General features: G+C 34.7%; 1 protein-coding gene across 12 annotated transcripts in view; it reads left to right on the top strand.

Moving 5' to 3' along the window:
* Positions 1-18,755, top strand: part of REPS2 (RALBP1 associated Eps domain containing 2) — a 258,619-nt gene extending 239,864 nt beyond the window's left edge. For 7 of the 12 annotated variants that reach the window (XM_031958943.1, XM_031958944.1, XM_031958938.1 and 4 more), the window contains 5 exons: positions 3,315-3,425; positions 6,092-6,178; positions 6,969-7,120; positions 12,140-12,245; positions 18,342-18,755. In XM_031958943.1, coding sequence (XP_031814803.1) covers positions 3,315-3,425; positions 6,092-6,178; positions 6,969-7,120; positions 12,140-12,245; positions 18,342-18,410 — 525 coding nt within the window. In that variant the 3' untranslated portion in view covers positions 18,411-18,755. The remainder of the gene's footprint in view (positions 1-3,314; positions 3,426-6,091; positions 6,179-6,968; positions 7,121-12,139; positions 12,246-18,341) is intronic. The other 5 variants (XM_012546057.3, XM_023500318.2, XM_023500317.2 and 2 more) reach the window with 1 other exon arrangement.
* The last annotated feature ends 311 nt before the right edge of the window (positions 18,756-19,066 follow it).

The raw sequence follows: 19,066 nt of genomic DNA, 5'->3' as shown, positions 1-19,066 counted from the left end.
CTGTTGCAGTTGCCCTGAATCATCTTGGTGTTGAAAACAGTCAAGTCTATAACAGTTGATCATCACATAATCTTATTATTGTGTATAATATTCTCTTAGTTTTTCTCACTTCACTCGGCATCAGTTCTTGTAAATCTTTCCAAGCTTTTCTGAAATCAGGCTGCTCATCATTTCTTATAAAACAATAATATTCCATTACATACATATACCATAACTTATTTAGCCACTCCTCAACAGAGGTACATCTACTCAATTTCAAGTTCCTTGCCATTACAAAAAAGGGCTGCTACAAACATTTGTGCAAATGTGGGTCTTTTCCCTTCTTTTATGATTTCTTTGGGATATATACCCAGTAGAGACACTGCTGGATTAAAGAGTATGCACAGTTTGATAACTTTTTGAGCATAGTTCCAAACTGCTCAACAGAATGGTTGCATAATTTCATAATTCCACCAACCATTGTTGGTGATACATTTATCAGTGTCCCAGTTTTCCCACATCCCCTTCAACATTCATAATTATCTTTTCCTGTCATCTTAGCCAATCTGAGAGGTATGAAGTGGTACCTCAGAGTTGTCTTAATGTACATTTCTCTAATCAATAGTGATTTAGAGCATTTTTTCATATGATTAGAAATTACTTAAATTTCTTTGTCTGAAAATTGCCTGTTCATAGAGGAACTACTTAGTTAGTCTGTACATAGAGGAACAGCCAGTGAAATGCCCTGAGTGCATGTTTGTGGGTACATGAGTGTGTGGTGGTCATGGTAGTATATAAAGTAGAAGACTAGAGATGTATGTGGCACAGGGGCAATTGAATTATAAATTCAATTCATCCAGTACCAAACAGAGGATATTAAATTTGATCTGGAAGAGATAACAAGCCACTGGAGCTTACAGGGCTGGGCATTCTACTCACTGCTCTTCTAGTTACTACTTATGTAATTTACATGATCTCAGGGAAATTACCTCATCTCTTTGTGCTTCAGCTTCATCAGTTATAAAACAAGGAGCTGGACCAGATAGATGTTGAGGTGGTTTCTAGATCTAAACTGGTGATGGTGAAAGCCATAAACTTCTGCTCATCAGACTGGCAAAGGTGACAAAAATGAAAAATGACAAATGCTAGAAAGCTGTGGGAAATGAGACATAATTGATGCACTATTGATGAAATTATGAAAAAGTCTATTGTCATTCTGGAAAATAATTTAGAACTATATCCAAAATTACCCTTTGACCCAGAAATACCAAAGAGATCAGAGAAAAAGGAAAAAATCCCAGACATATACAAATATTTATGATGGCTTTTTTTTTTTTTTTTTTTTTTTTTTGGTGGAAAAGAGTTGGAAATTGAGTAAGTGTCCATTAGTTGGAAAATGACTGAACTAGTTTTGGCATAAGAATGTGAGAAAATGCTATGTTTTAAGAAATGATGAAGGGGACAGATACAGAGAAATTTGGGAAGACATGTATGAACTGATGCAGAGTGAAGCGAGAAGAACCAGAGTAATTTATATAATAGCAGTATTTCAATGGCACATAACTTTGGGAGATCTAAGAACTCTGATTAACATAATGTTCATCCCAATTCCAGAGCACTCAGGATGTAGCATAATGCCTAATTCTTGACAGAGAGGTGATAGACTCAGAGTGTAGACTGACACATTTTCTTTCTTTCTTTATTTTTTGAACAGGGTCAATGTAAGAATTTACTTAATTATGTGTAAAGGGAGTTTTGTTTTTCTTTCTCAAAGTTGGGGGGAAATAAAAAGGAGAGAAGATGAATTTTCATTGGTTAAAAAAATTAAGTAAAATCAAAATGGAAAAATAATCCTATAAGCTTCCTCTAGAAGTAATTTCTCCCTTATCAAGCAATCAATTAGCATTTATTAAATGCCTACTATGTGATAAGCACTATTCGAAGCTAAGTCCTAGGAATTCAAAGAAAGACAAAAAGCTAACAGTTCTCAATTCACAGTCTAAAGCGAAAAGACAACAATGTACATGACTATGTATGAACAGGATAAAAATAGGGTAAATTGTGGGCATGGATGACATCTTAAACCCAGATCTTCCAGTTTCAAATCCCTCTCTATTGCATTGTTCCCATCACTCAGTTGCTAATGTTTCAGTTCATCCTTTTCAGTGGATACTAAAAATACAGTATTCAAAATTGGTTAGAGCTATCCCTCCACTGATGCTGATTAAGAGAAGTGACTGTCAAAGAAGCTTACTCAGCAGAGAGTTTGTAGTTCTGCCATCTCTAAGAACTAATTAAATTCTGTTGTTCTTAACTTGTGCTTCTCCATAATAGCCAGTGCTGCATATTCTTGCTAGTATTAAGGACTACTAATTGATCCAGAGGTTTTGTTCTAGTGTTTGAAAGAAAATTCATTCAAAACACGGAAGAGGGAAGGGAAAGTGTATCATTTTATAATGTGTTTAGTTGTTTTTATTTTTTTCAAGAAAGCTTGCCTTTAGCCATACTAGGCTTTTTTGTTTTGTTTTGTTTTATCATGCCACAAACTGATAGGCACATTTTATCATAAATAAAGCTGGTAGGAAGATATTATTTAATTAAAACATTAATAATAATTCTAATATTTGGTTGTTGCATATACATTCAGACATTTAACTTTAATACAGACAAGAAATCTTTTAGGATAGGGTAATCTTGTCCATCATAACATTGTTTTTCTATTATTTCCTCATGTGCACACATGCACATGTGTTTGTGTGTGTGTGTACATGTATGTGTGCATGTGTGTGTGTGTTTTGGGGAAGGCGTAGTTTTTATTGGGACTTGTGAATTTCATTAATGAAGGGAACTTCTGTTGTGAAAATTTCCCCATCAATGGAGATTTTCAACTCTTCTGCTCTTTATGCTTTTCGGCTAATCTTAGAAAGTTTCTTTGTGCGCAAAGTGGTTTAAAAACTGCTAATTGTGATACAACTAATACATATGAGGATTAGGTCCTGAACCTAGCTTCCTGCCTTTGTTCTATCTCATAGTGCTTAACATAACTTTTTCCTATATGTGTGAATAAAAAGGCCAGAAGTCTAAGGCATTTTTCAAAGATATTTCTTGTTAGTAGGTTACCTTCTTCCCAAAAGGTTTACTGTGGGGTTTATACTGTTAATAACTATTAAAGGACGTATGGCAAACATTTTCCAAAGATGTGATGATACTTCTGTCAATCACAGTCAACAATTTAGAGATAGAAGAAAACTGCTGTTTATCACAGTCAGAGGGAAGTCATCACTGAACAAAAATTGGCAAATTGATGATCACATCAGTTTCATTAACTTATACAGGTTTTGCTTACACAAATAGGATGCGTATGGTGGAATTTCAGAGAACAAATAAGGAAAGATAATGATTTACAGACCAAAGAACAGATTGCAGAAGAAAAAGATCTTTGTCAGGTAAAATGGGAAAATTACCTGGTTAACACAAACATATAGCTTTTAAGTGTGATTTTCCAGACTCTATGTGACCTATTCATCTTAAGTAAAAGGCAGTAAGAAAAACTAAAAGCAGAATGTTTCTCCTAGAGATGATAGCCTTATCCTAACTAGAGGTTTTCAAGATTATCATTTTTTTTTTACAAGAACTGTGATTTTGTTGGTATAGTAAATTCCTAGTGAGGCAATTCTTATCAGTATAGCTCTGCAAAGCATTTGTTATAAATCACGATGGTGATGATTATAGTAGGAATATTTATATTTTATTTTAAGATTTGCAAAGTGCTGTCCTATATTATTTTTACAACTCTGGGAGGTAGGGGCTATTATTATCTCCATTATACAAATGAGAAAATTGAGCTTAGTGAGTTTCTCAGGATCACACAGTTAGTAATTGTGTAAAGCAAGATTCAAACTGAAGTCTTCCTGACTCCAATCTGAAGATCCATGTGTTATGCCATTTGGGACATGATCGATTAAGTGACTTGTCCAGGGTCACATGGATTTGTGTGTGTGTGTGTGTGTGTGTGTGTGTGTGTGTGTGTATAAGAGCAAGAGAGAGAGAGACAGACAGAGAGAGACAGAGATAGAGAGACAGAGAGACAGAGAAAGGGAGAAAGCAAAGGAAGAGGAGAAAGAGTAATAAAGAGGAATAGGTCTAGATTTTGGGTCTTCCTAAATGTAAAGATGGATTAGCTAGACATAAATTGTCAGTGTCTTAAGTGTATTTGTGCCATGTTAGAAGAGGTAAACAGTAGATGTGCCTTTAGTGAGTGCTAAGTGAAATAAAAAGCTTCCATTAATCTCTCTACCCAGAGTGACATTTCAGAGCTTTTGTGGGAAACATACTTTTATAGACACAGAAAGCAAGTACTACTTTTCCTCTGGAGGGTCCCGGTCTGCAAACCAAATAGTCTAGATCATAGAGAGGCCAGTGAGGAGCATGCTAAGTTCTCTATGACCTCTTTGGTCAGTGTGGATTCACTGGTACATTATTTACTAAGCTTGAATATTTAGAATACATAAGAAAAATGGATAGATAAATATCCTGCAAAGTTGCTTCTGTACAGAGCAGTTAGCTGCATTTTTTCCTTAAAAATTTTTCAAGAATGCTTTTTAAAAAAAAAAAAATTCTCAATCTTCTATGATCCTTGTTATGTCTAGATTTTTTTGGTTCATTCATCTGTGTAATTTAAGGGAATCAGAATTGTAAACAGGAAAGTAAGTATCTCTGAGATTGAAGGCAAACCTCTTGATAGTTGATGTAGGTGTAATATTTTAGGATTTGTAATTTTATGATAGTGCTTCCTTATTCTCCATTTTTTGGGAGTTTTTGTTGTTTAGCGTTATAATAGAAAGATCAGATATGTCTTTGACATATACTGACTACATAACTCTGAACAAGTCATTTAATAACTTTTAATGTCCCAGGCAACTTGATAGGTCTTTAAGCCATACAATAGGTAACTGCTTTCATTAGTGACAGTTTCCACTCTAAAAATTCTCTGGATCAAAGAAATCCCAGTTCCAGAACAAAAATAAAAGGAAAAAAAAAAGTTGATCAAGGGGTCCATGAAAGAGAGGGGGTCTTTCCTTCACCTATGATTTTCTTCACGGTGTGACTTTTAGGAAGTTTCTTTATCACATATCAGTTTTTCACTTATTATATATCCATATCTGTCTATCTATATAACACATATAGTTATTATATATGATTTATTATATATCTCTATCTGTGTATATATATGTATATATATATCATCTATAGGCAATCACAGCTTCATGAAACTTATGTGAAAACTATTTAGTTTATTACAAGAGAAAGAACTTGAATGTGGAACCCAAAGAGTTCACAATCTGTATAAAAGTTTGCATTTTTATCATAGCAAGACAAAAGAAAAAGACACCACAAATCTCTACGTAAAGGGGAATGGCATGGAAAGGGGAAAGGGGAGGAGCAAGGTGAAGGCAAAAATCATATTATTTTCCCTCGGGAACTTCTAGACTGTGAAGATAGGATAGCCCACTTGTCTACTTATCTACAAGGGTCTCAGCTTCACAAGCAATTTCTTAGCCTACAGCAGACTGACTGGTGCCTATCTTGATTCCCAAGGATATGCAGGGAGTCCAGCTTGGGATGCAAAGGAACACAATATGTCAGCTCAGGGGGGCTTTTTTTTTTCTTATCTTTGATACATTCAGGGCCTCCAATGTTTCTGGAAAATATGACAACTCAAAAAGACAAATTCAGGGGATCCCTTAATATCCTGTAACTCTCTTTTTTTCTTTCTCTTTCATTTCTTTCTCTCTCTGTGTGTGTCTTTCTTTTTCTGTATCTCTCTCTCTTTTTCCCTCTCTCCATCTCTTCCTCACTTACCCCATTCTGTCTCCCTCCTTCTCTTCCCCCCATCTCTCTCTTTCTCTCTCTGTATGTTTGTGTGTAATTTCAAAACTCTTTTCCATCTCATATATAATTTCAAAACTCTTTTCCAGCATTCCATTTTTGAGAATTTGTAAGAGTATAAGTTCATTTTTTCCCCTTTGTGAACATTTTGGTTTGAGTTTGAGAATATTTTGATCCTTCATGCTTTTATATGCATGTTATAACATCTGATATATTATTGTAGACAGAACAAGTATCAGAGATTGAATTACATCCTCAATTGACCAGAACTCCATCTCAGACTGAAGAAAGTGGAAGTCCTGTGAAAAAGGTAATGTTGGAATGCTTAATGTTGTCATAAAATACTCCTTGTATCTTCTTGTTTCTGTCAGCACACTGAAACGCTATCACATTCCTGTTTGGAAAGGTTTGGATTTCAGTAATGAGCATAAGCCTCTGCTATACAGTGACTACTAGCTGTCTTGCCAAAGATCCTTCCATTCCCAGGTTTAAAGGATGGCATGGTAAATAGGTTTGAGAAAATTCAGAGGTTATTTTCTTGGAGCCAGAATGGTGCAGTTCTGAAAAAAGTACATTATCTGAAAACCTCTGCTTCTAACGTGCCCTTTGAATATTTCCTTTCTGTTTATTTCCCTGTCCCTGTTCAACAATATAGTAGTCTATATTCTGTCCTTTTAGGTTATTGATTCACTTTTGAGGTGCTCTTTAAGTTACTCTTTTTATCTTTTCCTTATCTGCTCATTCTAGTGCTGAGTTGGGGGGATTTAAGTTACCCTGGAGGATTCCAGATTTCCTCAAAATGTTCCACATATCCATTTCTAGATAGCACTGTGGTTCTTAAGTATACCTTCATGTGATAATTGAGGTAGAACAATGAAGGATATACAGATGTAAAGTGAAAAATACATATAGTAAAGTTTATTATAAGTTCATAACTTCTATCCACTATGATATGGTCTGGAGCCAAATTCTCATTGATCATTCTTTCTAAATGACATTGCCAATCTGTTATGAGAATGTGAAGGGTTCTGTATATGTAGACATGAATGGAAATTGAGGGGTATTGGTATGGGTATAGTCATTGTATTTGTTCTCCTCAGGACCTGCCACATACACAGCCACCATCAAAGCCCATTCGTCGAAAATTCCGACCTGAAAATCAAGTAATGGAAAACCAAGAGCCTTCTTCTGTGAGTGGGACATCTTCTGTGCCAACTGTGCCAACTGTGAAGCCACATGCATCAATCCAAAAGTAAATAGAATAAATCAGTAAAAAAAAAAAAATGGTAGCTATAGAAACTTTGAATGCTACTCCTTTCTTTCTCTTTTCCTTTTTTCTCCCCTTAACCCACCAGATTAAGTGGGTTAACCACTAATACTTTTTGATCTAGGCTTATAATTTAATGAGTGTAGGGAGCTCCCAATGAGAAAATTCCTTTTATCAATATAGATCACTATTTTCTCTGCAATTACCAATAGAATTAGAGAGAGTGGGGGAAGGCATTGAGAAGCTGAACAACTTATTGCCCAGGATCACTCAACTAGTACATATTAAGGATAATACTTAAACCCAAGATATCAGTATGCCATGTGGGAAAAATAAAAGAAATTAGCATTCTTCACCACTTGCCTAGATTATGTTCTGTTTTGACTAGGATAATTTATCGTAGATAGTTTCATGAATGTCGAATTCACTTCATTTGGAGTGTCATTTTGTCTCAAAGCATTTTTTGCTTCAGATTAACTACAATTTATACAATGCTTTAACATTTACAAAGTACTTTTCATATGTTGTCATTTGACTCTTACTACAACACTGCTATAATAATAGCATTTTATAAGATGAGGAAATTTAGGCAAACAGATTAACAGATTAAGTGAATTGATTAGGATCACATAGCTAATAAGTAGCAATAATCACAACTAATATTTATATAGCACATATTATGTGCTCTTTATAATTATTATCTCAGTTGATCCTTGCAACAACCCTGGGAAGTAGGTATTATTATCTCCATTTTACAGATTAGGAAATTGAGGCAGACAGCAGTTAAGTGACATATCCAAGGTCCTATAGCTACTAAGAGTCAGGATTTAAATTAAAGATTTCCTGATTCTAATTCCAGTATTTTATGCACGTATCTACCTCACAACTATGTACAACAGTGTCTGAGATTTAGCATCTGAACTAACAATTTTTTTGTTCAGTTGTTCACTTTTGTCTGATTCTTCATGATCACATTTTGCCAGGTCTTTCTATCATCCCTTATCTCTCAAAGTCTGTCAAAGTTCATGTTCACTGTATTTCCATAACACTATCTACCCATCTTATCATTGCCATCCCTTTCTCCTTTTTGCTTTCTGTCTTTCCCAAGATCAATGAGTCCTGTCTTCTCAATATATGGCTAATGTATTTAAGCTTCAGCTTCAGTATTTGACCTTCCAGGGAATAGTGCAAATTGATTTCATTAAGTATTGACTAATTTGATATCCTTGCTATCCAAGGGATTCTCAGAAGTCTTCTCCAACACCACAATTAGAAAGCATCATCAATTTTGTGGTGCTCAGCTTTCCTTATATTTCAGCATTCATTGCCATACATTGCTACTGGAGAAACCTTAGTCTTGACTATACAGACCTTGATTGGTGAGATGAAGTCTCAGCTTTTTAGGATGCTGCCCAGATTTGCTGTGGCTTTCTAACAAGCAGCTAGGCTTAAAATATAGGGAGAATGGAGTTAAATATCTGTGATCAGGATTAAAATAGGCACTGAACACAAATTCAGTATTGTTTCCCATCAGAAATGTCCAGAGCTGAGGGAGGGCTCCCAGGCAATTTTTGTTGCTCTTTGCCTTGGTCAGAATGGTCAGGGTAGACATCCATGCCAGAAGAGAGCACAGCAAGTTGCTAATCTCAGCATCCACTCATGAGTGACCCTCACTCAGGGTTACTAGTTTACTCTTCCATCTTTTCTCCTTGTGATAATTCTGTAGTGAGAATAGCAAGAATAGCAAACACTGAAGATAACTAGTTGGCTGTCCCTTTACTTCTTTTCTAAAATTGGAATTAAGCTTCTACCTCCCAAGATTGTTTTGAGGATGAGATGATATAAAAATTATAACATGTTTAGTATAGTTCCTGACCTATAATAAGCAGTGCATAAACGTTAACTATTATTATCAGACTAGTACAGGTTTTCAGGCCAACTGTAGAAAACAGTGGTCAGTCACTTTCAAAAGCAGTGACTGTGTATTCCCTTTTGCCTTACTTGCAGAGGCTGAGTTTCTATGTACACTAAGCCTTATACAGCCACCTGATTTGGTAACAAAACTAATTTACATATTGGGACATTCTCAGAACACATGCATACATACATACTGGCCAGCCTAGGGTGTTGGAATCTTTACAAAGTGTTAAGCCATTAGAGTTGATAGAGACAATAATTATCTAATTTAGCATGGTTTAATATGATTTATTTGATCTTAGAAGGAGATATTTTGAGCCAGAACTTGAAACAAGGTACTAAGTACAACTGATAGAAACAATGCTTGTGTTCACACCTTTAGAGAGCTCATAGAAGCAAGAAATATTTAAGTACTCATTGTAGTTAATATGTTTGGGAGATTTCAGAGAGCATGCTGGGAGATATCCCACAATCCCACTCTCGGAGAAGTAGCATAAATACAGCTCCAGTGAGCCACTCAAAAGAGTTATTTGGGAACATTCCCAGGGATCGGAGAGGAGCACTCTGTGAGGAAGTCCACAAGCCCTATCTTTGAGGCAAGAGAGATTTATTGTATCTTCTACCTTGGTGCTGGCTGGAGTTAGAAGGACAAACCTTTGGATTTGGAGATATTCGGGTGGAGCTTTTAGAACCAAGTGGAGAGATAGGCCTCTGGGCTAACCAGGCTATATTGAAGGACACAATAAAAGATCTGAACTTTTATCACCTGGCTGTGTTTTGGAAAAAGAACACCACACTAGGCCATGGAACAAAATTAGCCAAAAGTAGATTAATTAAGAAATGATAAAATCTTTGAATAAATAGCATTAGAACTGGCAGATTCAGCTCCAAAGGTCACCATTGTCCATTCCATTAAGAACAATGGAGTTGATGGGGTCTAGTCCAATGGGGAGCATTGGACTCTGGGTTTTTAGCAGTAAGTAGACCTCAGATAACATCACCAGTAATGAGCTGCTGATAACTCAAAAAGGACAAAAATTGTTTTGCTTAGAGATAACTAGGCGTACCTGCTTTATATGTTTAAATTATTTTTGTGGCCACTGAGGATATATTTATAAAAACAAAGTATTTATATCATTGAAGGTAGGAGATGTTGTTAAACAACATGACTGTTGGTGCCACATCATGGATATGAGAGGCTCTGCTTTCCATGTGACTCAACAGACCATCATTCATTTATTTGTCTTAGGGTCCTTGGGAAGAAATTAAGTCAGGTTAGTTCTAATATAAACAACAATAACAGCAGCAACAATAATAAATAACATTTCTATATCACTTACTCTGTGCCAGGCAGTGTGCTAAGTGCTTTACAATTATCTGATTTGATTCTCACAACAACCCTGGGAGGTAGGTACTATTATTGTCCCTATTTTACACATGAGGAAACTAAGGCAAACCGAATTAAGAATCTGAGGATGTTTTGAACTCAGGTGTTCCTATCAGGCTTAGTGTTCTGTGCAATGTGGCACCTCCTTGAGGTAGAGATTTCTAACTATAATCATTCTATTTTCTTCAAAAGTTTTTAGATTTTAAAGCTTAAAGGGATGGATCCTTGGAGACCATCTTTTCCAGCTCCTTCATTTTACAGATGAGGGAACTGACATCCTGAAAGATTTAAGTCACATAGTAAGTGGCAGATCAGTAATTTGAATTCAGATCCTCTGACTTTGCATCCAGCTGTGCTGTAGTTCTTTCACCCCTGAATTTGTGTGTAAGGAAGATGATTGGCTGAAAACTTCCTAATAAAGAAAAAGGAATAAATATGATGAGCTGAAAGCTAAGGACAGCAACCTCCCACTGCTTGAGTTTTTAAATTGATAATTTTATATGATGAGAATGATGTTTTAAATATCCAAATGGCCTTTGGCAGAAAAAAGGTTCCCTAGCCCTGCCCTAAAACCTGGGTCTTATATTATCATTCACATTCAGTATTCTGACAATCAATCAATCATGGCACTACAGTCCCATTTGGTGGTTGTTCTGGACTCTGTAGGACATAACATAGCAGCTAATTCTGACCAGCATGTTTTCTAAGGGTACACTTCATTTTCCTAAACTGAATCTTCATGTCATCAAGTTCTGAACTCATGAGGCCTGGGCTTGTATCTCCCTTGACATCCAAATACAGTGAGTAGCATAATGGACATGCTTTGGAAACATTGACTCAAAGCATCAGAACATTTTTCACAAAATGAATTGAGTTATTATAAAGGACTGCAATCAGAGGAAGGCCTGCTGTCCAAAAAGCATGACATTGGATTTCTAGTTGATCATCTATAAGAAAGCCTTGTGTCTTGTGTGACTTTCCCCTCCTTGACAGTTAGGTTTCTCCTGCTTAGGAATGAGCTAAGTTGGGGTGAAAGAAACAAGTATTGTGGCTCCTGGCAGGGGAAGCTTTTTTTTTTTTATTTGATTTGATTTTTGGTTGCTATTAGATATGCTTTTGCTTAAATCCTAAAGCCTCACAGATATGCAGGCACACATGCATACAATACCATTTTTATGCTGTTGGCTCTGGTAATGAAGTAAGAAAACAACATAATTCAGGCTGCTCTGTATGTTATATAATTGCTTCCTCATAGAGCATACTTCTGTTAAGATTTGCCCAAAGGGATGAGTAGCTCTTTAAATGCCATTGATATTTATACACAAGGAGTATTTCAGTTAATATAATTTGTCAGAAAGATTTTATATACATTTTTTTTTTTACTAAAATGTCTTAGAATGCATGGAAGACCAAGTATTTGAACAGTCCCAAATCATAGCTATTCTTCAAATTATGAAATATGGAACTCAAATATATTTATAGTCTATAAATGTAAAAGAAATGATATTGCTTTTTGTTGTCATTTGCCCAGTAATGTCATTTGTTTAATTACACAAAATATATTTATTTTATTTTATTTTTAGTGATTAACAAAGTGGGGTTCCTTAATTGAAGCTACCCTGAATCTTCAAGGTTTGGGGGTCAGTAACTCTCAAAATCCTTTTTTGATTAAATTATTTTCTACTTCTCTTCCGTGGCAGACAATCTTCTAAGCAGAAGAAGGCAATCCAGACGGCTATTCGGAAAAACAAGGAGGCCAATGCAGTGCTAGCCAGGTTGAATAGTGAGCTCCAACAACAGCTAAAGGTGAGGAAATGCATTGAAAAACTGGGTCATTAGACTTGGATCATCTAGTTATGTTTCACCAATGCCCACAGAGCTGATCCTGCTCTTATGGATGAGACTGGCGGCTTTGCTTCTGGACTCACAATGTCAAAGAACATCAGAGTTGAAAAATAGAATTCAGTGGCTATCTAGTCCAACCCATACCAGAAAAAGGAAATCCTTACCACAACATAGCAACATATTATGGATGAGGGAGACCCAATAATTATTAAGTTGACTCATTCCACTTTTGAACATTTCTAATTGTTAGAAAGTGTTTCCTGATATGAAGCCTAATTTGAATCTTAACAATTCTCTACTTCTTTGCTCCTGGTTGTCCCCCTTGTACTCTTTGGATGAAAAAGAGGGAGGGAGGGAATGTACCTTATACACAGAGGAAGTATTTAATGCTTATTGATAATGACTTGACTTCCAAAAGTTAATTACCAAATATTTGGGACAGGAAGTTAAGGAACACCTTTCTGACTTGAGACTTAATGTCCTAATGTTTAACATCCTTCAGATTTAATATCTAAGGGTTGGAAGAATAGCAGAATATAAAATGCTGCTGTTGGGATCTGGGTTGTTTAAAAATGCTAGGAAGTCAAGGAATGCTTGCTGAGTTCTAGACACACTATCTAGCATTGTATATTATATTTGTGCATATAATTTATATGCATATATATACAAGATAAAAACATGTTATGGAGACATACATCTATATCTATATACATTTATATTAAATACTTATATATTTGGATATTATATATGTATAGGGGTATTTGTGTGATATTCTATATGTGATATAAGATAGTTTATGTAATGTATGCATATGCACACATGTGTAATATATGTACAATATAATACAATATATATGTATGTGTACATATGAACAATATATTATGTATGTTAATATACAATACATAAATTGCTATATATTTATATACACACATACTATATATGTGCACACATGTATATGTATTATATACTTGTGTATTTTATGAGTATAAAGGTATATATTAGGGCATATGTAAAGTTTATATAGTGTCTATACATATCCACACATAAACAATCAGCACAGTATGTGTACACACACACACATATATATGCATGCATGAACTCAAGCCCTAATTCTCTTATTTGTGGAAATTAAAATTATCATGCCTATATTATAAGACCCTGAGGCAGAACTCTGACTCAATGACACCTTATTAAAGGGTCCATGGTCCCTTCTAATGAATTGAACCTCAGATCTTTTTTGTGATCTTAGATGCCTCCTCCTTACAGAGCCCTATTTTTATATGGCTAGATTCCAGTCTTTCCAAATACAGAATAATTCTGTTGTTAAAATAAATTGTCAGCAGGGTCACTATTTAAGTGATGTAAAGAATTTCTGTACAAAAGATGGACAGAATTCTACTTTGATTGGACAGGAAGAATTGGTATTAGCTATCACGGTCGGTGACTTAAGTGGTCATAAGATGGTCATCTTCTCTTATTGGACAAGGAATTGGTCCAGATATATAAAAATATTTTTGGAGACTTTCCATTCCATAACTTTTCCAGTTGTGATCTCTGAAATGCTAGCCTTGGTCACTATGACAAGGAAAAACAAGGTAGAGGGCCTTTAGTTAAGTTCCTGTAGATAAGCAAGTGAACTTAAAAATCTGCAAGCTCACAGCTCTGGGGCCTTATACACAGAATTTTGGTATGATTCTATCAAATTGATTAATACTGATCAGAATAGAGTAGGGGTCTAAATAAATAATCTCTCATATACTCTAACTCTTACTGTAATCCTTAATGGCTCCAGTTTAACCCTGAACCCACACACATACATGTGTATTCATGTCTATTTCACAGACCTAAACTAGATGACCTCAAGGGTTCCTTTTATTTCAGATTAAGTGTGACTCTCTGACTTTCATGAATGTCCTTTTTCTCCTTTTTCTCTTCCTTTCTGAATTCTAGCCATCCTTCAGAATTTAATTCCGGTCTAGTATTAAGTACCTACTGTGTGCCAGGCACTCTACTAAGCACTAGTGGAAAGAATGTTGAGCCCAATAATTGGAGAACCTGGACCCTGATTCCAGCTCCAACACTTATAATTATATGATTGTGAGCAAATCAGTTAATGTGTATGCATGTGTGTACATTGTATGCATGCATGCATGTGTGTGTACACATTTGCTGATCTGGACCATGAAATAAAATATTTAAAAGTACACTAATTGAGAAATGTTAAAAGTTTTGTATTAATAACAACAGAATTAGCAACAAAATAAGCAAAAAAATTAGCAAATTCAGCCAATTCTTTGTATATACATAATACACATATGCATACATATCTATGTGTGTGTATATATATATATATACACATGCATACATGTATTTATACATATATAATATTAAACATATTGAATAGGTATAATATTACAAATATATTAAAGATGAATATATACCTCAAATATATTATATAAATATATAATATGATTAATATATTTGCACATAGACATGCATATTTACATATATGATATCAAATATCTTGTATAGGTATAATGTTATAAATACATTAATTATAAATATATATACTGTATCAAATATATACTATATTATATAGAGAGTAATAATTATTAATACAATAATTTATATAATATATAAATATAAAATATGTTTAACATATTTACACACACATTTATATAATAAACAAACATAAAATAAATAGAAATAATGATTGAATTCCTCAAGCATTTATGAAATGACTCTTTTTGTACAAAGCAGCAAGCTAGAGCAATAAAGGAATCAAATAAACAAAAATGAAAAGCCATCCTTGCTCTCAAGGAACTCACAATCTAATTTAAAAAAAAAAGCCTTAAGTTTTTTTTGTTTTGTTTTTTTTAACATATGAGTTCTACACTTATTTGAACCCGGGTTGAAAATGCAGATCTTTTCTATTTCTTATTCATGCCTTATTCCCCAACTAGACTATAATCTCCTCATAGGGTTATCTAAAATGCTTACTTCAGCCCTTAGCAGCATTTCTGGCTTGCCATTGTAGTCAAACATTGTAGAATGTTTGAACTGGACTTTTCAATTGAGGCCTGTTTCTTGACTTTGTTGATGAAAAAATTTAGAATAACACTAAATGCTGAAATATGTCTTATCATCCTCATGGTAACATGAATAAAAGCACAATCAAAACTACAAACTTTATAAACCTTCCTGATACTGAAACTTTGTAAACTTTGTTTTTGTATCCTTCCATTTGTTATTTTTAATAATACTCTGTAACTTGAATTCTTTAATACCCAAGTCTCCTAGCTATTCCCCAGCTACTGGGCATGTGGGTTGTAAACAAGGCTTTTTGGAGAAGTCCCTATTAAATCCCTAAACAGTGAAATTCTGAACTCTCTCCAAAAATTGTGGTATTGTACATAGGGCATTGAACTTAGAGTCAGAATGTCTTGCATTCAAAAGCTATCTCAGACATGTATTAGTTGTATAACCTTGGGAAAGTTTGTGCTTAAGTTTCCTCAGTTCTGAAAAAAGGGGGGGGAGGGATTGGACTCTGTGCTTTCTAAATCTAGGATCCTGTGATCCTTTCCTCACATTATCTTTATATCCATATATACATAAGACTAGTGAGGTCAAACAAGGATACTTCTTATTTCCTGGGGAAAGAAATGAAGAGGGAAGGCAGCAAATATTCATTAAAGACCAATATTCCAGGCATTGTGCTAAGTGCTTTACAATAATTATCTCATTTGATCCTCATAACAACACTGGGAGTTAGATGCTATCATATCCCCATTTTACAGATGAAGAAATTGAGGCAGAAAAAGGTTAATGACAAAGTTAAATAATTAATAAGTGTCTGAATTCAGGTCTTCCTCACTTCAGGCCCAGTGCTCTATCACTGCATCACAGAATTGCAATTACTAACAAAATAATAAATAATAAGAATAGCTACTATTTATCAAAAACTTTAATGTCTACAGATTATATTTATATAGATAAAGATATACATTATATAATATATATATATTTCATATCTAATTTGATTCAATGATCCTAAAAAACTGGTGGTTATTATTATCTCCATTTTGCAGAAAAGTTAAGTGACTTGCTGATAGGCATATGAGGCAGGATTTGACATGGGTCTTTCTGAATTCAAGTGCATGCTCTTATGCCACCTACTGCTAATCAGTCTGCTTCCAGGACTCTCAGGGATGAGTCTTTCCTGTTTGGAAACTCGGCTTTTATTTTCCCATCTCTGATTGATCTGCTCAAGATGAACTCTAATCCAAGGGTCCAGACCCAACAAATGGATCTGCAGATTAAAGAGAATGATGGTACATACCTGGAAAAAGTTGGGAATGTCATTAAATCTGTGTCCCTAAATAGTATGAACTATATTTAGGGCTTTTACTCAGTATAAATTCAATCTGTATACTGTCCTTCCCCTACCTTCCTGCCTCATTCGCTATCCCTATTTCTATCTGCAGGTAGAAAAGTCCCTCAGCCAGTGGTCATGCCATTCTGAACCTGAACCTTCCCTGTGGGGTTGGACAGAGTGGGAGAAATATCTAATTATGAAAAAGCCGAAGAGGGCAGAAAGAAATTCAGAACAGGGCTTGTTCTTGGAAGAAAAATTTATCCTTCTTTTTATCTTAGGGTGGTACAGGAAAGAATTTACCTGAATTTTGGTTTCAATTCAATTAACATTTATTAAATACTTACTCTGTATTGTGTTAGATCTGGAGGAGACATGAAAGATTGGATTAGCCATAGTCCCTTCCCTTATGAAGCTTAGTCTAGTAGGGAATATAGTATCATAGACTTGGAGCTGAAAGGGACCTTAGGGGGCATTGAATCCAAATCCCTCAGTTTACAGATGAGGAAACTGAGGCTTAGAAAAATTATGACCTGAGTGAATGAGGCAGGATTCAAGATCAAGTCTACTCCATTCCAAATTTAGTTATTTATCCACTATGCTACCTAGTTAATTTCATGAATTGTCCCCAAACAATTATGATCTAAAAATATATATGTCTATATTTTAATGTGTACATATATATACATACTACATGATGTAATATATATTCTATCATATATAATTACATGTATGTATATATATTCATAAAAGACATGAAAACAGAATGCTGTATGAGGACTCAAGGGGAGGAAAGAGTTATGTTCAACTAAGACTCCTATTTAAAAGTGAGGATGAGATAAGATCTGAGCAATACCCTTTCATAACTCGTAGGAAGATGCAAAGGAGTTTTCATTAGCAATACCCTCTTATTAAAATCTATTTTTGTATGTATGTGTGTATATATAAAATCTCCTCCAATAGAATATAAACTCCTTGAGGATAGGAAATATTTTTCTTTCTTTGATCTTTATATCCCCAGAATTTAGCACAGTGCTTGAAAGAGAGTAAATAATTATAAGAGCTAACATTGTATATAACTTTAAGGTGCTATACAAGGTGATCATCCTGACAATAACCACGGAAAGTTGCTGTAGATTATGTCCTCATTTTACAGATGAGGAAACTGAAGTAGATATTGCTTAAGTGATTTTTTCCAGGTCATCCAGCTATTTAATGTCTGGGCTTGGAATTGAAAGAAAAATTTATCCTTCTTTTTACCCTTGGGTGGTGGTAGTAAAGAATTCAACTGAATCTTGATTTCAATTCAAGTGATATTTATTAAGTACCTACTTTGTACAGTGCATTATGCTAGATGCCAGAGGAGATACAAAAGACTGGATTTGCCACAGTTCTTTTTTCCATGGAATTTAATCAAATATGATTATAGATCATATGCCATATATAGATCATAGAGAACTCTAAATTCAGCTCTTTATACACTCTGACACCTAGCTGCCAGCACCAACTCTGTTGCTTCCTAATCCACATATCTGAATTATGTATAAACTGTACATATGTATTCTTGGAAAAATTTGTTTTTCATATTCAATGAAGGAGCAGGAATGAACCCTTAGCTAGAAATATCCTTTTTAATAACTTTTGCTTGTTTGCTTGTTTGTTTGTTTGTTTTTTGAATGATTTAGGAAGTTCATCAAGAACGAATTGCTTTGGAAAATCAATTGGAACAGCTTCGCCCAGTCACAGTCTTGTGACCTTTGGGTGGGAATAGGAGCAATTGACCTCTGTGCCAAGGTCTTCCCTTTGCACTGTTGGAGCACATCCTTTGGGAAAAGATATCTGATTGAGTCAAAAGCAGGGAGAAGTGGAATGCGGTCTGTATCCTGTTCCTTCCCCACCCTCCTGACTCACTAGTCATCCCTGTGTTTCTGTCTGTAGGTAGAAAAGTCCTTTAGCCAATGGTTGAGATTGTGGCTAAAGAGAATGTTGATCCATTCTCAAAATACTTCTTCAGGGTCTTCAAAGATGGAATTCGTCACCAAAAATTAATCCAATTCCCTAGTCCTTCAATAAATTTAGTACATTATTTATTTAAAGAATTCCTGATTTGTATGGAATCTTGTTACTTGCTGTCAGATTGCTTGTTTTATATTTGCATTTATAATTCATATGTACTAGTTTGGTATTCTGGGTATGTGATTCCAATAGGCTTGTTTTAGGGCATAATATTACATAGCTAAGTAAATAAATCTAAGAATAGCAACAAATTTAGGCTAAAGCTATGCCCATCACTCTCATTGCCAAGAAACTGATGATATAATGAGTACCATGTATATTTCATATCTATTTATAACTATATAATCCTTATTTTATATTGAATCTCAGAGGCTCTCCATGTAATCATGGCACA

Source organism: Sarcophilus harrisii, chromosome 3 (genome assembly GCF_902635505.1).
Source record: "Sarcophilus harrisii chromosome 3, mSarHar1.11, whole genome shotgun sequence".
NCBI classification, from domain to species: Eukaryota; Metazoa; Chordata; class Mammalia; order Dasyuromorphia; family Dasyuridae; genus Sarcophilus; species Sarcophilus harrisii.
The sequence above is the reverse complement of the archived record's forward strand: the minus strand, read 5'-3'. Positions and strand labels throughout refer to the sequence as shown.